Below are 24,147 nucleotides of genomic sequence, written 5' to 3' on the forward strand. Positions count from 1 at the left end.
GTACCCTGGGCTTTCTGGTTCTTGAGAAGAAGTCGTTTAAAGATTTAACCCTATTTGACCCCTGGGACCTTCAATGAAAATCAAGGTCATTCATTTGAACAAACTTATTAGCCCTACATTCCAGCATGTCACAGGCTAAATATCAAGTCTGAAGGCCTCTTAGTTATCCTTAAGAAGTCGTTTGAAAGATTTTAGCCTACTTGACCCCAGGGACCTTGAATGAAGGTCAAGGTCAGTTATTTGTACAAACTTGGTAGCTATTTATCCCATCATATCATGTCAAAGTTCAAATATCAGTACCCTGGGCTTTCTGGTTTTTTAGAAGAAGTCGTTTTAAGATTTTAGCCTATTTGCCCCATGTGATCTTGAATGAAGATCAAAGTCTTTCATTTGAACAAACTTTGTAGCTATTCATTCCAGCATGTCACAGGCCCAATATCAGTACCCTTAGCCTACTGCTTCTTGAGAAGATGTTGTTTAAAGATTTTACCTTTTTAACCTCTGTGACCTTGAATGAAGATCAAAGTCATTCATTTGAACAAACTTGATAGCCAATTGTACCAGCATATCACAGGTCCAATATCATGTGTCTAGGCCTCTTAGTTATTCATAAAAAGTCGTTTAAATATTTTAGCATATCAGTACCCTTAGCCTTAGAGTTCTTGAGAAGAAGTTGTTTAAAGATTTTACTCTATTTGACCTCTGTGACCTTCAAAGAAAATCAAGGTCATTCATTTGAACAAACCTGGTAGCCCTTCAGCCACAGGCCTAATATCAGGTCTCTAGGCCTCTTAGTTATTCACAAGAAGCTGTTTAAAGGATTTTAGCCTATTTGATCCCTGTGACCTTGAATAAAGGTCAATGTCATTCATTTGGAAAAAAAACTTGGTAGCCCTTCATCCCAGCATGCTGCAGGTCCAATACGAGCATCCTAGACCTTTCGGTTCGTGAGAAGAAGTTTTTAAAAGATCTTAGCCTATCTGACATGCCCTTGAATGAATAACAAGGTCATTTATTTGAACAAACTTGGTAGCCCCTCATCCTAGCATGCTACATGCCAAATATCAGTACCTTTGGTTCGTTCGTAGAAAGGTCTGATCCCAATTTCCAGGAAAGCAGATCTTAACGCCTAGTATGCTTCGTATGTACATCATTACTAAATTTACTTAATGCTTAGAGATTGAAACATTTCCTTTAACGTTTAGAGGAAAGATCTTCATTCAAAACGACGAATTGCTCAGAAATATATTATCTAGATATCGATATAAAGTAATTTGCAAGCATTATTCAATAAGTAAGCCGCTAAAGCTTGGTGTCGCTGGTTAACTGAGTTAAATGGATATAGGTTTACACATATAGACTATGACGTAGATGTACAGATACAGAGGTCGATAAGGGACTTTCCCAGGTAATCGACCCGTAAATAAATAATTAACACGACTAAACACTCATAACAATTTCTATACTGGAGGGATATCGTCATATACACCACAGGACAGAGCTTTTAGAGGCTGTCGAATAGAACCATGTCAACTTTAAAGGTTGAGCCTGTTTCTTCGACAACGACGCTGAAGGTTGGTCAGTGTGTGTGTGGACAATGGTCTGAACCCAGTAAACAAAACAATACCGGTCATCGAGCAATGGGCCGGGCTGAGCGGACGTCACTGTGGTCAGTAGTGGTGGTGGGTACCACCCTTGTGATTGGGTGTTTAGTCATGGAGATTATTACGAGGAACAGACTTGACGTCATCGCTGAGAAATGTTCGTCGCATCATGATGTAATACGTAAGTCGCCAACTAATCATGATGACGTCACAACTACTACTAAAAGCACAACAAGTGAAAAAGAAAAGGTATTTCTGTTTTAATGTCATGTTATAAGTTCTTGCAATAAGTGTTCTGTTACATTTACTGTATTAATTGTTCAAATATGTTTTTATCATCAAGATTTTGGTAATTAGTGTTAAAAAGTGTCAGATATTGATTTTATTTGCTTCATATCAAAACATTAAACCGGATAAGCCTTGAAGAACAAAACGAATATTGATGTAGATAAATTAAAATAAATATTTTAGTAATCTCCATTTTTTTGTATGTTTTCAACAATTTTTTTTACTTTGTATAATGTAAATATCAATGTGTTTTCCGTTATTTTGCATCAATGTGCTAAAGGACGTCGATGGTATGGTGACATCGGACGATAACTCCATTTCTACGCCAGAAACAGTGAAGCATCATCCCAGCCGAAAACGTAAAGCGATATATATTGTTGATATGTTTATAACCCCGCTGTTCATTTCCTCCTGCTAAAACATTACGACCTTGTTCACTATCCCGCGATTTCAATGCTATCTCGCAAAACTATGAAAATAATATAAGCAGAAAATTACTGGCTATGTGAGTTTTTTTTTCTTTCCAGTAAAACTTACATATCGTGAATTGTTTACCTTCTGCACCATTATGTGATGTAAAATAAAATGAACTAGATATACCCTATTTCATTTATTTGAAAGCTATTTTAATCAAACAATATATTTTATGCTAAATTGACCAACACCTCACTGCCCTACATAATGTATTCACCCTATGTACTGCACTACACATTTATTCGTTCATTTAGGTCTGAACTTGATTTTTGTTCGAAGTAAGTGCAATATTATACTAAAACTAATACTACATTTAATATCAGCTCTTTGTTGGAAAAAAAGTATGATAACGCTTATCCGTCTTGTTGATACATTTTATAGTGTATTTATCTGAAATAAATAAACAATGGTTTATCAGAACCTTACTTATGAGGACAGAGCGGTGAAAACCAAAACAAACGGGATGGTTATACCACAACATCAATACATTTTTATCGTATTTAAAACATTGCAATGACAATTTCATGTAATGTTGTTCAAATTTTAAAAGAGAATAACTTTCATCTTAGTTGTATTCTTTAACGAGGATTACAAACAGAATGGGGACAGCGAGATACTCTCACATGATCAAAATGATTTTATCGTAACTCACATATATTTTTATATCAGAAATATAGCTGATTTGAATAAAAGAAAAGAAAGAAACACCATTTACATTTTTCAATCTTTATTTCTTTAACGAAAATTAGAAACAACATAGGGACTTGTACGCCACAGATGACAATATTCGTGCAGCACGATCACAACGCACCCGCATACAAATTACAAAACCTGTGCGGCACGATCACAACGCACTCACACACAAATTACAAAACCTGTGCAGCACGATCACAACGCACCCGCACACAAATTACAAAACCTGTGCAGCACGATCACATCGCACCCGCACACAAATTACAAAACCTGTGCGGCACGATCACAACGCACTCGCACACAAATTACAAAACCTGTGCGGCACGATCACAACGCACTCACACACAAATTACAAAACCTATGTGGCACGATCACAACGCATACACACAAACATTTCACTAAAAAAAAAAGAGGAAAAAACATGTAAAAGCAAACAAAAACAGAAAGATTTGAAAATAATCAAGGAAACAAAATCAATCAAGGATCTTCAATGTATAAATCGAGGAGAAGGTTTATATTGTATTAATCGCTATATTTCGTTAAGATGGATATCAGAATTGTAGTTGATTATGACTTTATGACCGTGAATATTACTACAGTAACTATATATATGTACAATATTTATGTTTCTTTTCAGGATCTCGTGATTTGAGGACGCAATCAATGCAAGTGAGTAATGATGTAAGGTCCTACCATAAACAATGTAATTATTCACTGCGTGTTGACACACCGCAAACACATTAACAAATATTGACGGTTAAATAACAAACGCATAGCGCAAAAATTACCTCACCGTGAACATATCAACAGGTACATATATTGACGGGTAAATAACAAACACATAGCGCAAAAATTACCTCACTGTGAACATATCAACAGGTACATATATTGACGGGTAAATAACAAACGCATAGCGCAAAAATTACCTCACTGTGAACATATCAATAGGTACAAATACTACCGGGTAAATAACAAACGCATAACGCAAAAAATACTTCACCACGAGCATAGTGGCAGGTACACATGTTGACGGGTAAATAACAAACGCATAGTGCAAAAATTACCTCACCGTCAACATATGAACAGGTAAAAATATTGACGGGTAAATAACAAACGCATAACGCAAAAATTGCCTCACCGCGTACAATGTAACAGGTACAAATATTGACGAGTAAATAACAAACGCATAGCGCAAAAATTACCTCACCGTGAACACTGTTTGAAAGCTAATGATACGAAAATATTTAACGCTAGGGCGGAAAAAACTGTTTTATAGTTGTGTTATATATATATATATATATGTATAAAAATTTACAGTATATAAAATATTTACTTGTACAGTATTTAATGAATTCGGAAAACACTATCATACTGAAACAACCTGTTTTTAAATACACGTTTTATATCCTTGAAAATGATGATATAAATACAATGTACTTAACTTTAGAGAAAAGCTTATGTGTTATAATTATTTTTATATTTAAGAAAACGACATTTTTTAATCAACCTTATTCGCAAAGTATCCCCGAGTTGATCAAATTGAATTTTCCCCATCCAAATATATGTTTGCTCAAAATGACAGGTGATTATCTTTTGTGAACGACTGAGATTTTGTTGTGGGAGGTATTTCCTCCATTGCATCTCTCTAAAACATTAACAAATAAAAAGTGCATAGGGACAACATTGTACGAGATTTTGGAAACAAGAACGCAGTAAAGGTTCTTTTGTGGGAATAAAAAAATTGAACTTCAAACGAAAGAAAATATATATCAATGCCAGAAATATTCGCGACATTTGTAGAAGAAAATTACGCTTCAAAGATAATTGCTTTACAATGAAAGTATGCTGTGAATCTAAATGTCCACTATAATTTACATACAGATCGTCACTTGACGCTTCATTTCAGAAATAAGCATATACCATACATAATAATAGTCTGTTTTAAATGTGCATATATTATCTGACGAGAAAGTATTGTGATTGAGATATTTATTAATTTTATCTGTTTACATGTGAAAGTATATTTGATCTAGATACGAGAACACCTGTATTGATAGGTAGCATTCAGTATAAACACGACCTTCATTTTCCGAGGACGTTAACCTTTGGTACAAAATGGTAGTCACGATGTCGTAAACGTGACCCGCGTTTCATAGTTACGAAACGATTTATTGTAAGAATATTTATTTTACATTTTTGATATTTTAGCCCTCTACACGAGCCTCACATTTCGTGGCTAATAGTGATGGATTTGCTGATTTTCAATACTCAGATGGTAAAGATTAATATAAATTTATGATAATCAATAATAACAATTATGTAATAAATTGATAAATTTTGCATAAATCTTTAATTATATTAGGAATAATTGACAGAAAATGATAATTTGATATATTTTTTTCTGCGGCATTGCTCTTTGCTAAGCAATGGTTTGTCGGATATCCTTCATTTGATATTTTTAATGATTAACATAATATTCCATTTAGTATGATTTATATGTAAAAAATCAGAAAATTCAAATTAAGAATCAAATGGCCTGAAACGTCTTAAGTTCTTTCGATAATTATTCTTATTAGATATGTTTAATAGATAATATGAGAGTTTTGCTTGAAGTAGAAAATCGTGTTTTGTAACAAAAGTTGTTAAGGAAGAACTATTGATTGACGAGCTGTTATTATGATAGTAACAATTATATTGTCATTGTAAGATGCCATTTTAGTAACCAAGTAAATACAGTTTATACATCAAGTAAATTTATCAAGCAAAACGTCTTCATTCTGACATTTGTTTGACAGCAAGCTGTATCTCAAAATGGGATGGAATGTTCTGTAGAAACGGTACCTACTGGAGTGTTAGTAAGTAAAGCAGACTTCCAATTTACGTTTTCGGACGTACAATTATTTATCATGTTTATTCAGGTATAATGTACTCATTGTATGATTTCCATTAAAACATGAGGAACTGCCTTTTAGTATAAAAAAGTAAGGTACAGGTATAATGTACTTATTGTATGATTTCCATTAAAACATGAGGGAACTGCCTTTTAGTATAAAAAAGTAAGGTACAGGTATAATGTACTTATTGTATGATTTCCATTAAAACATGAGGGAACTGCCTTTTAGTATAAAAAAGTAAGGTACAGGTATAATGTACTCATTGTATGATTTCCATTAAAACATGAGGGAACTGCCTTTTAGTATAAAAAAGTAAGGTACAGGTATAATGTACACATTGTATGATTTCCATTAAAACATGAGGGAACTGCCTTTTAGTATAAAAAAGTAAGGTACAGGTATAATGTACTCATTGTATGATTTCCATTAAAACATGAGGGAACTGCCTTTTAGTATAAAAAAGTAAGGTACAGGTATAATGTACTCATTGTATGATTTCCATTAAAACATGAGGGAACTGCCTTTTAGTATAAAAAAGTAAGGTACAGGTATAATGTACTCATTGTATGATTTCCATTAAAACATGAGGGAACTGCCTTTTAGTATAAAAAAGTAAGGTACAGGTATAATGTACTCATTGTATGATTTCCATTAAAACATGAGGGAACTGCCTTTTAGTATAAAAAAGTAATGTTACAGAATATTAGGGTAAAGGGAATAAGAAATAACTGGTAAATAAAAACTTTGTCGATAAAGTAAATGCATGCATACATAATTAATTAAAAGAAATAAATACCCACTTATCTGTCAAATCGTTTAGACGACTCACACTTCATTTATACTATGATATTATGTTGTTGTTTTTTTATTTAGGGGCGGCCCAAATTATGAAATTCTTCGTTGGTGCGGATTGGACTAAGCATAATGATTTTGGAATCCAGTCGGCCCTCGTTCAATCAACACCAGGAATGTTTACAGTGCAATACGGAGGGCTCCATCTCATCTATATCAATGTAAATTTACCAATAATGATATGTTTTATTTCTTTTTTTTAGATATTGTATCGGATTGATATTAAATATTGTTATTTAGTATCCATGACAACCATTGACATACTGACCGTGCCTGGCAACTAACTTTTTTGGCCTCAAACTCGAAACAATGATTTATATAACTGCCTACGAAAGAATTATTGTTGTATGCTGTAATAGTGTACTATACACATATTTTGTGTGACTAAAAACCCCAACATGACATTGACTAAAACATTTTAGACAGATATCAACGTGACATTAAATGTAACAATCAGTAGGGTAAAGTTATGTTTATCGAGGTGTTCATTGACTCCTTCCAAACCAATTTAATATGTAGCAGAGCATATTGAAGCAACATTATGTATGGAGGAGTATCTCTCTCTAAATATTTTTTTTCATGGTTATAATGAAATATAGCCTACTGACTCCAAGATCACGAAACAGTTTAAACCAATCAAAGTTTAGATTTTAGATAATATCACAGAACGTTAATTATTTCATTGACACTTTGTTTTATTATCCTGGTAGCTGAATTTTAACATAGCCTATATATCAACAGAAGTTTTTAAGATGTGCCTTAATTTTCATACTCACGAATCAAGGAGAGTTTTTTTCACTTGCAAAGGATATCAACATTTTAAGAATTACAATACTTACATTGCATAGGTTTTAATTTTCCATAGTCAAATACAAAGCTCTAAATGAAGTTTGGCACTACTGCCAAAAATCATTATATTTACGTCTACAGTGCAATGAGTACATATGGTCAATATCGATTTCTTTTCACCTTTTATGTTGTTTTTAGTAAATGTAAAGGGACTTTTGTAGATATTTGTAGGTTTTATTCAAACATACATTAAACATAAAAACAAGAACTTTTTCAGTGCAAAAATTCTGTGTTGTAACTTATGTTTATAAAATTTTATACATTTTTGTCAATGCCTTTGAATGATTTCTCAGTTAAACTCATTAAACCTTACAGTTTTCAATAAATTGCACAAGAAAAAACATCATGTCAAAATTTTCGCCTTGTAACGGCACCTATAACTTACAAATATTGAAAAGTGCATTTAAGAAACTATTTTCGATACACGGACTATTTATCTGGTTTTACATGTGACACACGAACTATTTATCTGATAATACAGGTGATACCCGGACTATTTGTCTTGTATTACACGTGGCACACGGACTACTTGTCTGGTATTACAGGTGATACACGGACTATTTTCCTAGTATTACAGGTGATACACGGACTATTTGTCTTGTATTACACGTGATACACGAACTATTTGTCTAGTAATACAGGTGATACACGGACTATTTGTCTGGTATTACACGTGATGCGTGGACTATTTGTCTGGTATTACAGGATATACACGGTCTATTTGTCTGGTATTACACGTGGCACACGGACTATTTGTCTGGTACTACAAGAGATACACGGACTATTTGTCTGGTATTACACGTGATGCACGGACTATTTGTCTGGTATTACAAGAGATACACGGACTATTTGTCTGGTATTACAGGTGATACACGGACTATTTGTCAGGTATTACAGGTGATACATGGACTATTAGTCTGGTATTACAGATGATACACGGACTATTTGTCAGGTATTACAGGTGATACACGGACTATTAGTCTGGTATTACAGATGATACACGGACTATTTGTCAGGTATTACAGGTGATACACGGACTATTTGTCAGGTATTACAGGTGATACACGGACTATTTGTCAGGTATTACAGGTGATACACGGACTATTTGTCTGGTATTACAGATGATACACGGACTATTTGTCAGGTATTACAGATGATACACGGACTATTTGTCTGGTATTACAGATGATACACGGACTATTTGTCAGGTATTACAGATGATACACGGACTATTTGTCTTGTATTACACGTAATACACGGACTATTTGTCTGATATTACAGATGATACACGGACTATTTGTCAGGTATTACAGGTGATACATGAACTATTTGTCAGGTATTACAGATGATACACGGACTATTTGTCAGGTATTACAGATGATACACGGACTATTTGTCAGGTATTACAGATGATACACGGACTATTTGTCTGGTATTACAGGTGATGATCAGGACTACAGAAGATAAACACGATATTGAGGTGTACAGTGACGACACTCGTCTGTTACGGTGTCGTCAGGGACTTGACTACGTGCGCTCGACCTCCGACAGATATTTGTACTCAAAGACACGCACGTGCAGCGTCATGGGCTTATTCTACCTTGAGGGTGGTGCTGTGGTGACGTCACGGATATTACAAGCACGTACCACGCTGTCACTTGGGCCAGACAGTACGAACTTTGGTGCTATTCTCTATGATACTCACCCACAGATTCCAGATGTTAAGTACTTTGGATAGGAATCGTTCTGTTGTGTAACTAAATCATATAAGTAATTTACAAATTCATTACATTCTAATCGAAATAACTGATAAGTTAAATGCTTTGTACATCTTTAATTGATATTCTCAGTTTCATATAATAAGTTACTGCCTACACCATCATAACTGAATGTGGAAAAAATACTTTATGAAATACGAAAACAAAGAAGTATCAAAAACAATCAAAACTCATCCTCATAATTTTACAGGACAAACTATTTGGAAAGCATTATACAACAAAAACATCTGATTAACATGCCGATAGTAATTGAAGATGCTCAACCGCTGACAAATGGCATTTTTTCTATATAAAAAACAAGAGATATTTTTCAGTTACAAAAGTAACTTTCTTTACACCATTATCACCATTGAAAAATTTGAGCTTCTAATTTAACGTCAAGATAAAAATATTGAAAATAATAAATTGCATCCTGAAACAAACCACATTTATTGTTCAAATGATGAGTATTTTATGCTGTCGGCGACGGAGCATCTTTAATAGGTCTTTCGCCATCTGAATCCTAGAGGTTTAGTTCTAGATGATTTAGGATGCTAGAACTCGGGAATTATGATGACGACCGACCATTTACATTATTTAATAGTTTACCCCCGATACATTGTACTCGCAGTATTTATCTCAAACGTTCATTAATTAATCACCAGATATTTCCAATTGTCTTTCATTGGACAATTTATTAGAACTGCCTTATTATTTATGAATAAAAATGGAACAGTAAGATTAAAAGTTTGCAGTGTCACATTAATCTCTAGAATTCTGTTTACTTAGAACTTCTTACATTATTATGTCGAGTGGAAGTTGGTCTGAATTAACAAACAGTCGGACGAGGAAGTATCAAATTAGCCTAATTATAAACTCTTTCCCTTGAAAAGTCTGTGTAGACAATGACGACGCATGTATTGTTATTGTACAAGGAATGCATATGATATTATCATCTGCTGCTAATGAGATACTCTCACGTACATAATTAAGTGATATCAGAGTTCAACAATGTTTTGTTATCTTAAAAGCATAACTTATCGTCTAAATTCATAAGCTATTTTTGTTCCCATACTAGTTTTGTTTTAATTAACCATAGCTGAAATATATCCATTATAGTATGGTTATGCTTTAATTATTTTTCTCCGGCGACATTATACTCATAAATCATTTTGTTACACAATTTTCGCTGTAATAAAAAAAACCTTTACAAAACAGAATGGATATTATGAACAATAACGGGTATACTTGAGTTGAAGTCATTGTGGATATTTATATTTGGAACACGATGTGCTGCCTTAATTCATATCTGAACCCGTTACTCAGAAGGGTAGTCCATTCTGCGAATTATTGACAATACCATCAGAGCCTATCCGGGGTGCTGCAGTTGTTCTTGAGATCTCTGACACAGTGGGTCATTACACTTATAGAATAAGACCGGAAGAGGCTACCATCCAAGTTGACGTCATATTGGCTGGAATATGGACCCTACCTTTATCAACAACACAGGGAAAATGAAAACGAAAGTTGTTTTTGAGAAACCTAATTATGGGCCTTGTATACAGACAGATCGGCATTCCAGTTGCTGGCCTTTATATCTAGTCAAATGTACATTTTATGGTGTGGTTTGTGTGTATATGCTCTGGTCAGCGCGTGAAATTGCTATTCTTAAACAATACCATGCAATATGTCAACATGGCGAGGCACCTAGGATCAATCCTGTAGAAAAGGTAAACAAACATGAATTGCTAGGCCGTATACGTGTGCAGTATATAAATAAACTTTCCTATACCTGTCACTCTTTGATAAATGATACACCTGCGATGCATAAATCTATATATCAATTTTTCATAACCAGACGTAATGTGACGACCCGAATTATGTTTTATCTATTAATTACAGTAATCTATAAATGAGTAGGATTTCTGCATTAACACATACGCATTTTAATATCTCGTACAAGTTGTTCAACTTAGTAGCTATCCACTCGCTATCAGTCAATTTAGATTATATCACGAAAATCATTTTGAATTCCAAGAAAATTATCTTGAAGATAACATTAAACCGTAACCTTTCTATGTAATAATCTTAATATAGCTTGGAGGATGACATTCAACAGTAGGGTTCATATGGTACTATTCATATCAAACCAAAGTTAATTTGCTGTTTTTCAAATTTAGCCAGAAGTACGTTTTGTTGGAGAGGATAACATACCGGTTGTGGATATTGAGGGAACATCTGACCATTCCTCAACGGATTCCATACGGCCACGTCGTATGACAAGGGCCGCCGACCCTGGTAAAAAGAGAAAGAAAGCTGGTATATGAGTTTACTAACATTGTGCATCACTGCATGTAACGTTATAACGTAACTCAGTTACACAGACATAGCCCTAATAACATCCATCTGATACCGTAATATTTTACACGTAATAACATCCATCTGATACCGTAATATTTTACACCTAATAACATCCATCTGATACCGTAATATTTTACACGTAATAACATCCATCTGATACCGTAATATTTTACACGTAATAACATCCATCTGATACCGTAATATTTTACACGTAATAACATCCATCTGATACCGTAATATTTTACACGTAATAACATCCATCTGATACCGTAATATTTTACACGTAATAACATCCATCTGATACCGTAATATTTTACACGTAATAACATCCATCTGATACCGTAATATTTTACACGTAATAACATCCATCTGATACCGTAATATTTTACACATAATAACATCCATCTGATACCGTAATATTTTACACCTGATAACATCCATCTGATACCGTAATATTTTACACCTGATAACATCCATCTGATACCGTAATATTTTACACCTGATAACATCCATCTGATACCGTAATATTTTACACGTAATAACATCCATCTGATACCGTAATATTTTACACCTGATAACATCCATCTGATACCGTAATATTTTACACCTGATAACATCCATCTGATACCGTAATATTTTACACCTGATAACATCCATCTGATACCGTAATATTTTACACGTAATAACATCCATCTGATACCGTAATATTTTACACCTGATAACATCCATATGATACCGTAATATTTTACACGTAATAACATCCATCTGATACCGTAATATTTTACACGTAATAACATCCATCTGATACCGTAATATTTTACACGTAATAATGGATGGGCATTTTATGCTAATAAAACGAGAAAAACTCACCATATTTAACTATCAAAGCATTTCAAACTAATACTATCAGCTATATTTACACCAAAGGATTATAATGTGTGATGTATGCCTTTTTGGTCCCAAATCCGTCAAAATTTCAAATTGTGTTATTAACTGATTAAATTGTTGGATTTCAAATAATTAGTACATTCCTGATATAATTGTCATGATGATTTTAGTTGCTATGGTAACCCGCAAAGTACACAAATCGTACAAATATGAAAAAAATTGTCAGTATTGTTTTTCATCTAGAAATCATAGCTCAAACTCTCGAGGAAATTTATTTTTCAAATGACTTGTTATCCTACATATGTTCAGTAAAGATTAAGTTAGTCCAGATTGCTACCTATTGTTTCTTAAGGAAAACAACTACTATAACATGTAGAAGAAGAATCATGCCACCATAAATTAATTGGAGATATACCAACAGTATTCTACAGCAATAACTTAATTAAAAATGATAGATTTGTGGGTCCAAAAAAGGACCAATACAATTTTAGTCGTTTAATAGCATATTTTGATTTTTTTTATATTATCAATTCTTACAAATAATTTTCAGGAAGGCGTTCAAAATGTCCGAAAAAATGTCGAAAAGGTGCAAGAGGTCCGAGGGGTCCAAAAGGCCCAAGGGGCCCAAAGGGACCACAGGGTCCTCCTGGGGGACCAGAAGGCCCTCAAGGTCCACCTGGTCTACCTGGTCCGCAAGGCTCAACGGGACTGCCAGGCCCATGGGGTACGCCAGGTGAGTGTGGAGGCGTGACACCTGGAACAATGAGATATTTTAAATGTAAAAACCATATCGAACAAACGAAATGCAATAATACTAATGGAAGATAACTCTAATTTATAGTTTGTAATTATAGGGTAACTTTATCCATAAAAAATTATCTGATATTTTTTAACAAAATGTAGACTTTGATATTGCATTTAACAAATTGCAAACAATCAATATGAAAATAAATTATATAAAAAGGCAGTCAAACAAATATACATGCTGTTTATCTAGGCACTCCGGGGACCCACCATTGCAGAAGTTTCATAAAATGTGTAAATGATTTAATTCCAGCATATACCAGTGGCAGAATGTGATAAACCTGTTTGATATGCTAATTTTTGCTTTTTCTGAACAACTTGAATCATTTTAAAGACACAGTGTATGGCACTTTAAAAGACTCATTGAATAATCTAATATAATTAGCATGTATCAAGTAAAATACAGAACTTAGGATTTTACTGACAAGATGAGACAGGTAAAATTGTCACCTATTTTTACTACGATAATCAACACTAAATAGTATGCTTCTAACAACTGTTATCAAGTTTGCCTCTATTTAGTTTAACATGCAGTTCATATGTTGCTAGTCGACAAACCATTGGTTGTCATTACAAGTAAACCTTGCAATATCGAATTGACATTCAAAACTGTCGAGTATCGTAATGCTGTTCCAGTGCTTATAAAACTACTAAAAGTATTCACCGGATTTAATTGGAAATTCTACATGTCGATATAGATGTTGAATTTGTTCAGTGTATGTATCTATAACACGAGTGTTGTTATCCTTTTAATTATAACACTGTATATGACGAATCATTAGTGGGATATCTACAAAATAAATAACACCAAATTTTCCGTCCATGTTTGCATGTGTTCTCGTGCCTAAAACCGATTTATACGTTTGAAACATTTTCTCTGGAATTATGTTTCGAATTTGTAATAATAATCCGCAGAATACGCAAAAGTAATCGACGAAAGCATCATCATGTTGTTTAGATGTCTTAACACAATTTTTTTTATTGTTACAGGTCCAAAAGGTGACAAAGGGGACCCCGGGGACGCAGTAAGTATGTTAATGAATAAAAATGATGATAAACTATTACATAACGTAACATATATCAAAGATCCGAATTGGCTTTGAGCCAATTAATGTAAATATGTCATGGACTCTTCCTAAATCGTAGAAAAAACTATTTTCTATAGATAAGAAAGGCAACAGTGGCCGAATGGTTACAATTTTCCGATATTTTACCATTAACTTTCAAATTTTATTTTTTCTAATTGGAAACCCACTTGAGGTGAGGTACTGAAATAGGTATGATTTATTTCTTTTGATTCCCTAAGGTCACGAACTTCGCAGCTCATTTTATTCCAGAGCGACCTCATCGAGAGCCACAAAGTGTAGACTCGGGTAAGTACATGCATTGTCATTGTGGATCGAAACCGCAAGTTGATCAGCATGAAGTATTGCTCATTTTGGTTATTTAAAGAAAATGCTTGGGCAAACTCAAAACGAATTAACTTATTTAAAACCATCTAAGGATTCAATCAAGTGAAGCCATATATCAATGTCAACTTTGGAAAAGGTAGCTATTAAATGATCAGAAAAAGCAACAGAAGAAATCGTTTTGAATAAAAATATAAACACTTGGAGGAATGAGAAGCACTGGTGGGATCCGAACTAGAATTTTATGAAATACTTTCTAGAACATGACAGTATACGTAGAAAATTGCTTTAATTTACAAGGTAATACTTAGTATGTAATACTTGCATAAACTGTTCTAACTTGCATAGTAGTATATGCTTTTACGTACCCTATGTAGTACTTAGAAAACTGTTTTAACTAACATAGTAGTATATGTCTTTCCATGATCCTTGTAAAACTTAGAAAACTGTTTTAATTTACTGGATTATGCATGCCTTCCCATACCCCTTGTAATACTTAGAAAACTGTTTTAATTTACTGGGTTATGCATGCCTTCCCATACCCCTTGTAATACTTAGAAAACTGTTTTAATTTACTGGATTATGCATGCCTTCCCATACCCCTTGTAATACTTAGAAAACTGTTTTAATTTACTGGATTATGCATGCCTTCCCATACCCCTTGTAATACTAAGAAAACTGTTTTAATTTACTGGATTATGCATGCCTTCCCATACCCCTTGTAATACTTAGAAAACTGTTTTAATTTACTGGATTATGCATGCCTTCCCATACCCCTTGTAATACTAAGAAAACTGTTTTAATTTACTGGATTATGCATGCCTTTCCGTGCCCCTTGTAATACTAAGAAAACTGTTTTAATTTACTGGATTATGCATGCCTTTCGTGCCCCTTGTAATACTAAGAAAACTGTTTTAATTTACTGGATTATGCATGCCTTTCCGTGCCCCTTGTATACCTTTCTATGTTTATTACTGATTATGCATGCCTTTCCGTGCCCTTGTAATACTAAGAAAACTGTTTTAATTTACTGGATTATGCATGCTTCCGTGCCCTTGTAATACTAAGAAAACTGTTTTAATTTACTGGATTATGCATGCCTTCCCATACCCCTTGTAATACTAAGAAAACTGTTTTAATTTACTGGATTATGCATGCCTTTCCGTGCCCCTTGTAATACTTAGAAAACTGTTTTAATTTACTGGATTATGCATGCCTTTCCGTGCCCCTTGTAATACTTAGAAAACTGTTTTAATTTACTGGGTTATGCATGCCTTCCCATACCCCTTGTAATACTTAGAAGACTGTTTTAATTGACTGGGTTATGCATGCCTTCCCATACCCTATGTGATACTTAGAAGACTAGTTTCCATTCCCCGTGTGTTTATGTCACCGTCTTCTTATTACATAAGTTTCTTAATATAGACTGTATATATATAGATAATCCTTAGTGTATCTGCATTCAATCTTGAATGTTGAAAAAGAGTAATGTCAGATCACGTCTATGACTGTGCTTATAATACAAAGACAATAATCATTACTGTTATTGGTTACAATGCTCACAAGTGAAACATAGACTTTGATGAAATCATTTGCTGCCATATCAATTATTATATGGATTGATTAAACTCAGTTTGGGAGCCTAAAGCTGACAATCAAACCAGACAATCGACATGTCTATTGCACAACATGACACTATGCAGCAAGACAGAGTGCATAGTTAGTGTCACGGTGTAGTAACTCTAGGTCAGACACTTTATCTGCACAGCTCGACAGCTGGCCAGGTAATATCTTACCTACACGCGCTGTTTGATAATAGTAAATCGTATCACACGAGTATGTATGTTTTGATATATACAATAGTAGATAAAATAGCAACATCATGGCGAATTGATCATTAGCCTAAACTGTTTAAGATTGCATAAGCATTTAAATGTGATTACGTCTAAATAAATACGCTTACATGGTTAGATTTCATCCGCATGATCCATTTGGATTTCTGTGACAGAACTGTGTTCGAATCGATTATCTTTCCAAATCAAATGAAAGAGAAAATCGATATAGTTCAAGGATCTCAGGACCACGTGTTCCAAACGAATGAGCGATGTCTATATCGAATGTGTTTTAAGTCACAGTGATAACGCGAACATCGGGACAGTGTATTACTTATGATCGGTAAATACACTGAATGCACCCATACATGCTTTATTTAAAGATGCTTAACCGCCGACAGAGCAAAAATGATATTCATTATTTGAACAATAATTGGTGTTTAATGTGTGAATATGTGTTATTAAGACAAAAATGATATAAGATAGTTCCTTTTGCCTTTGCTTTTCCTTTATTTTTTTTTTCCTTTTGCGCACTCAGTATTTCATTCTATAAAGGATATGGATATAGTGATTTTTTCGGGATACAATTAATTATTTTTCATATTTTTAATTTGGAGTAAAATTAGAAGCTCAAACTTTCCAATGATGGTAGTGGTGTAAAGTAAAGTAACTTTTGTATCTGAAGAAAAATACTAAATCGTCTGTATCTGTTTTTGAAAGTGAAAATGTACCATTTGCCGGCGGTGGAGCATCTTTAACGAAAAGTATGAACCAAATTTTTTTAACTTATAAATCAAACTTATTATTTTGAAATCAGTTATCCTTTATAATGATATAAGATGAGGTTATAACACCAAAGGCAAGTATCCTGTGTAAACTTATGTTAACAGTGGTGATTCATTTGCTGATTTGTTATCTGGTGCAGTAATTGTCAAATAACGTGCGTTAATTAGGACGACGGCGGGAAACATAAGACGACCCGCGTTATGAAAATGAACCATTGATTTCATACAATGACATTGTTCAGTAGGTTTAGTATTACCAGTTAACCTAATAACAAAATCATCTAAGTCGTTTTACATACACATTTTGAAAATTAAAAGCCATTTCGGAAAGTAGTGGGCCTGTAAGGAATTTGCATATCTTGTGTAATTGATGAAAATCAGCACACTACGATCCATAACCACCATTTTGCAAAAAGTATAGCACGTACTTCTTACTTTGAAAATATTTAAAATATGTTACCTGTCGTTTGTGTATGTTGATTCCAGGTCGTAAAAGATGTGAAGAGAAATGGGGCGGGCTGTACTGTTTTAGCTCATATACTTTCTACAGTAAAAGTAAGCATTTTTCCTTAACGTAACTATTTTGTCTTATAAACATTAATGCCTTGTTTATGTATAAGGTAAAATGATTTAGAAAGCGGCGATACGACTATAGAACAAAATACCTATATACATAGCTTCCTTATTATTTATTACTATTCATAATAATGACCCATATTATAATTACAAACGAAATAGTCAAATTTAAAAATAGAATACATACATACTGTGCTGTAAATTTTCAATAGCGTTCCCTTTCAATGTAGTACATGGAATGGATTTAAATTCAGGTTCTTAAAACGACCACTACTTTAGATTTCACCGTTGAAAACGGCGTTAAGGCGTTATGCAACTAGGATACAGCACAGTATGCATGTATTCTATTTTTAAAATTTGATTATTTCATTTGTAATTATAATACGAGTCATTACATTTTCTCTTCAAATTCAAAAGTACCGACAATTAATATATCAACTGAACGGAGAGAACTGAAGATATCACACGTGGACAGCAGAAGCATGTGCGCTGGTACGTGTACATGCTTCTGTCGAAAAGAAAATGGATTTTTATCATTTTGCTCTTCAAACCGACTAACATGATTGTCATCGCATTATACATTATGATAATTAAGGGATAATTTATGTAACTACGGGATTAACATTGTGATCGCGGAAGCGTTGAGCATACCTGGTATATTGTGATGACATGACATTTACCGGTTTAGTTTAATCTCCAATTTGAAATAATTTTATTTCAGCTAGGTATTTTAGTCCAAATAATTAAGTTTTCTACAATCTCTGATTACTGAAGATCAATCATGAAATACAACCCGATGTTTTATTACACACGAGGATTCGGATTTTCTAAACTAGGGATACATACAAATGGGTATATTCATTGTCCTTAACATATGTATGCTATAGTGCAGTATGTAAAAACATATATTATTTTATTGATAATTGAAGTCTGTAGATACCACCACCAGCTTCACAATACGGAGTCTTGATAATGAATCTACATCTCGTCAGATAATCCTGTCACTCCGAAAGCTTTTTGTAATCAAAGCAGAGAACTTGAGCAAAAATATGGGAATCTGATGATATCACACTATACAAATAGGGAAGACATATATAGATATAGCGTGTGCGTTTACTGTCACGGCTATAACTTATATGTAACACATAGAATCCGCCAAGTTGTTTTAATTTTTGTTTCCCACGCATGCGCACATTACTGCTTACGGACGGTAATTTATACATTTTGGGTGAGACCTGAAAGATAGGTTTTATATAATTTTTTAATTGCTTGTCGGCACTTTGAAATTTTGTAATAGAGAGAGAGAGTGTAAATGTTGGAGTATAAGTTATTACACATCACGCCTGACTTCTGTTTTCAGCGGTGAAATCTAAAGTATTTGTAATTTTAAGACATAATAGACTTAAATCCTGATACTTACATGATAAATATATAATCTCTGGATAATTGGTAAAAGCAAATACCACATTAATGATATTTGTATGCATTTGCTTGGAGTCCATTCATACTTATGCATTGATCAATAGGTTTAATGAGCCTGTGCTGTTTCAGACACTAATCAGCGAATGGAATTTCTGTCGACTCAATCTCTTGGAAACTGGATCAATTCACCACTGGAGAGGCTTCACGACGGAAACTTTAGAGTGAAGCTAACGGGGACATACCTCATCTATCTAAACGTATGTTAAAAAGATATAAAGAATGCTTGGCAAAATCAATTAGTATTGATTGTTTTGTGGGCATAGTACATATCAAAAAAAAACAAAAAAAAAAAAAACGCGACAATTTCGGCTGCATCACCAAAGTTCACTCCGTGACTTGCTTACCATTCGCTAAAGGTTGGTTTTGTTGAAATCTGTAAAAGTAACTTTGTAAAAATTAATGATCATATCAATAAAATAAAACCCTAGTTTTCCATTCACCATGTATTCACATATCCCGAAGATGTGATTAGACTGTGATGTCCCCATCCTAATACAAAAAAGGGGGGGTTGAATTTATTTCAATTTTCCATCCAAAAAGGAATCCGACGAATGTTTGCCATCCTTGCATCAATATGAAATGCCACACACAAATTATATAAAATGGCAGTTTTGCAAGTTATGTTTTTTTGTTATTATCATGCAATTTAACATGAATTAATTGTTTTGTAGGCCCAACTTTATGTTTACGACATACACTACGCAGTTGCTATATTTATCGGGGAAATTGATTCTGACCCTGACCTCACGTGCACTGTTGCCACGGAAATAATTCAGCGCCATACTCTCCAAACAAAATATGGAGACGCTAGAACAAAATCATGCGCGACAATGGGAACGTTCCATATTAAGGCAGGTCAACATATTTCTGTGGTCATGCAAGAGGCACATAGAGCTATAAAGATCAAGGATGGCACGAACTTTGGCGCCATTTTACTGAAATCTGACTGAATAATGATATTACAGCAATGTAAATGTACTGGAGAAGTGACCAAAAGCGGTTACTTAATTTCAGTATTGCGATGCACCTTGTGTTACTGAATAATGCTTGTTGTTACATCCATTTATAATATAATCCGGCCTGGATAAGCACTGTTTAGTATATTATATCATATTGTGTGAAGGCATGAAGTAAAATTGACACCATCTGTAAACTTTATATCATACAACGCTAATAACAGTTACTACTGTTCGACGACCACTATTAACGTACTTGTTTAGCGATAATTTTAGCGCTTTTAACGCGCTGTCGTTGGATTGCTATTTTTGTAAAGGGGTATTTGTGGTATTTAACCACCGATTGGCGCTAATCTATATTTATGCTAAAAATCATAATTTGCTATTCTTGGCATGTCCGCTAAAATTTGACTGCTCTAAATAACAACATTTACATCAATTCCATCGCCTGTTGTCAACATCATATGGACTATTTTTGAGTCATGGTACCCTTTAACGTATTTGTCACTGAGGCAACACTGGCCGACATGGCTAGGTAATGACCATACGTGATATGAAATGAATCTCAATAAACTTGAAAGTCAAAGTCTTAAATTTGATGTGATATCAGCACAGATGTGTCAAATCTCTATCAGGCCCTAAAACAGGTTAATCAACATCAAAGTGCCAAGGCCACTCATAGATGCTGTGAATGAAGGACTCAAACAAAGGAATAAAGAAATTGGTTTTTCATTTAAATATAGAATTTAGTAAACGATACATAAGTGTGCAGTTTCGAATTTCGGAGTTTAATAAAAAATATTTACGATATACCGTATTTATTTTATGTTATTTGAAGTTTTTCAAGAACAATAAATTGAATAATTTATTATCCTGAAATAACTGTAATAAATTTTATTTCTAAATTATTTTTGAAATAACAATTTCAACACCAATGAAACCGTTCAGAATCTGAGTATAATTTTTTTATAATTCTTTATTAATTGCTAAATTATCAATTTCATCAATGTCTCTTCAAAGACAAAAATATAATAAGTAAACATTTTCGTATTTTAATATCCACTTAACATTGAAGAATATTTTCGGAAAAATATAACATTAGAAATATTACCATTTCAGGATATGTTTTGGTTTCCTTTTTAGAAAACTAACATGGGTTGCTTTGACGACTTTTGACTAATAAATCATGGCCAGATACTTTTGCCAAATAAAAGGTACATTATTTCATTACGTATATCACTCGGATTTCTTTTAAATTCACAAGGACGCTAGCCGTTAACATCAAGAAAACTTCATGTAATGTATCGGACTTTAGCAAGTCTTCGTAAGCCTAACAGTAATTAACTGGTTGGCGAAATATTATCGTGCAGAACATTTATCGTGAGTTTTGCTTTGCCGACTTTTGACTTATAATATAACATGGCCATATACGTTTGTCAAGTAAAGGGTACATTATTTAGTTACTTATAACAGTCAAATTTCTTTTGAATTCATAAGAACGCTATCATCAAGAAAACTTCCTGCAATACATCGGACTTTAGCAAGTCTTCATAAGGCTACCGTACATTACACGGCAATATAAGTTTATTTGTCACTTTAAGTTGCTCGTACATAAATAGATCTATATTATCATTATATTTTGTAAGTTTATGTAGATAGATTTGGTACTTCTTCCCTTTCAATATACCGCAGTTGTCGATAAACAAAAGACAGAACTCCCAGTGAGAGACTATTAACTTTTACTGCGCAATAATATCTCAGATATAGTTCGTCAATACAGCCAACACAAAAACTTTATAAACGTTATAAGAACTTTCTTTTGCAGTTACCTTCCTAACATTTGATTAAAATAATCGATCATAAGCATGAATTACGTAAAATTTAGATTAACATACACAATCCAAAACCCACCGAAAGTCTGTAGCGAAGGAAGACAGCGAAGAAGGCGTTGTTCGTGATTTTCGGGAGACCAGTGTTCTCGGAGTAATACAAATATCATAGAGTCCCAACTGAACACTTAAAACACTCCATCCATGCTGTATATGTATGTACAAATTCTATGTCTGTTTTATTTTGTTTTTGGGGTTTTATTTTTTCATATCATCAAGTATTACGTGAAATGAACAAAACAACTTTAAATTTTCATCGCGGAGTGGTTTTATTGTTTTGATGTGCACAGGCTCTCCGAGCGTACCTAAGAATGCTGTTTCACAGCATCAAAAAACTTAGGAGGCAGGATTATTTTTAAAAACAAAATCAGCTAAATTCATTTTATTGCTTCATATTTATACATAAAGTATTTTATCAAATGTTGCCTTGTACATATGCCATTGAAACAAATAATAACATAAAATGTTTTAAAATCTAACACTATATGTTGTTGTTTATTTTACATAAAACTTTTATACATGGCAAGAATAAAAACTCTGTTAATATTGACGCCGTGTCTTACGCCGCCCTGCTCCTCCTCCCTTTATCGAATACACATACGTGTGGGTTTTTTCATTTATTGGCTATAAACCAATATTGATAATTACTTCACATCGTATTTGAACGTGCTATGTTTGAACTTATATTAACGAACTACACGAACTACATGGAGATAAAGAAAAGGATATTGCAGATATATTTTGAGGTTTTATCACTTGAAATAAAGTACATGTATATACAGCTGTATATTATACTAGATATAACTTAACAACACTTACTCTATGACCCCAAAGTAGATTAAGTGCTGGAACTATATTTAGATGTAATGACCAGTTTGTACTTGCACTTGTGTTGTCAGTATTTGAGTATTTAGGAAGAAAATAGACATTCAGTCGAACTGATTAATCCTACATCTTTTTTTACTTTTCGTTTCCTTTCCAAATTATTTTTAATAAAAATACCATTTCAAGTATGAATTCTTAAGAATAAAAATTATTTATGAGAAAGAGACACTGAAAACATGTTTTGTATTTTTTAAAATCTATTAGCTACGCACATGTATTACAACAATTTCCATTTATTGCTATTCATTCTTATATCTACCGAGAACACTCAGAGGTCAAATTTCAAGTTCCTTTAAATAATCGAACAAAATGAAATAAAAAATATCGAATTATCAATGGTAATGATAGGATATGGATGAGAAAACTGACCGAATGACACCACCCTAATAAATTCAGCGTTCGAGCAACGTGTGTTGTTTATAACCGAATATGAACTCGGTTGTGACGTCACGAATGTAAAATCCTAAAACTGTTTTAACCAATGATAATAGTGGAAGATTATGTAATATAAACAAAATGATTGAATCATAAATAATGTTTATTACCAATACCTCGTATGAGGAAGAAAAGTAGACATTGCACAACATTATTGATATACTTGATGAAGTGCAAGGAAGCTAAATTATCTACAGCGTACAAACGAATACTTTCCAATGTACAATGTCAGGCGAAATGAATTGGTGCATATACATAAAAAAACAATACAAAGAAAGCGAGGCAGATGTGCAGATATGAACTACACGAAGTAACTAAAATGAATCGACCCATACATCTAATTCATTAATAAACATTATAATATAGAGCATTGAATTAATTCCAATCGATACGATTCGATAAATGTATTGAGATTAGATACCATATATAAATAT

General features: G+C 33.4%; 2 protein-coding genes and 1 long non-coding RNA gene across 7 annotated transcripts in view; 2 read left to right on the forward strand and 1 right to left on the reverse strand.

Annotated features, from left to right (window-relative positions):
* Nucleotides 1–1,416: 1,416 nt before the first annotated feature.
* LOC138308205 (uncharacterized) lies at nucleotides 1,417–10,171 on the forward strand. The gene is made up of 7 exons (XM_069249170.1): nucleotides 1,417–1,853; nucleotides 2,173–2,251; nucleotides 3,697–3,728; nucleotides 5,268–5,334; nucleotides 5,855–5,914; nucleotides 6,827–6,966; nucleotides 9,096–10,171. Exons 1-7 carry the CDS (start codon nucleotides 1,527–1,529, stop codon nucleotides 9,390–9,392), a joined length of 1,002 nt encoding a protein of 333 aa, XP_069105271.1. The 5' UTR covers nucleotides 1,417–1,526; the 3' UTR covers nucleotides 9,393–10,171.
* The window catches only part of LOC138308209 (uncharacterized), a 36,799-nt gene continuing 22,125 nt past the window's right edge, over nucleotides 9,474–24,147 (reverse strand). For all 4 annotated transcript variants that reach the window (XR_011206092.1, XR_011206089.1, XR_011206090.1 and 1 more), the window contains 2 exons: nucleotides 13,198–13,414; nucleotides 9,474–11,706 (listed from right to left, as the gene is read on the reverse strand). This is a non-coding gene — a long non-coding RNA (uncharacterized lncRNA). The remainder of the gene's footprint in view (nucleotides 11,707–13,197; nucleotides 13,415–24,147) is intronic.
* On the forward strand, nucleotides 10,893–22,872 carry LOC138308197 (ectodysplasin-A-like). 2 transcript variants are annotated; one of them, XM_069249144.1, is made up of 8 exons: nucleotides 10,893–11,141; nucleotides 11,592–11,730; nucleotides 13,211–13,393; nucleotides 14,455–14,489; nucleotides 14,771–14,837; nucleotides 17,977–18,045; nucleotides 19,618–19,745; nucleotides 20,220–22,872. In XM_069249144.1, the coding sequence occupies exons 1-8, from the start codon at nucleotides 10,893–10,895 to the stop codon at nucleotides 20,496–20,498; spliced, it is 1,149 nt and encodes a 382-aa protein (XP_069105245.1). In that variant the 3' UTR covers nucleotides 20,499–22,872. The 2 variants fall into 2 exon arrangements, with proteins under 2 accessions (XP_069105245.1, XP_069105246.1); XM_069249145.1 differs by having other exon boundaries at nucleotides 11,592–11,709.

Source organism: Argopecten irradians, chromosome 14 (assembly GCF_041381155.1).
Source record: "Argopecten irradians isolate NY chromosome 14, Ai_NY, whole genome shotgun sequence".
Classification (NCBI taxonomy): domain Eukaryota; kingdom Metazoa; phylum Mollusca; class Bivalvia; order Pectinida; family Pectinidae; genus Argopecten; species Argopecten irradians.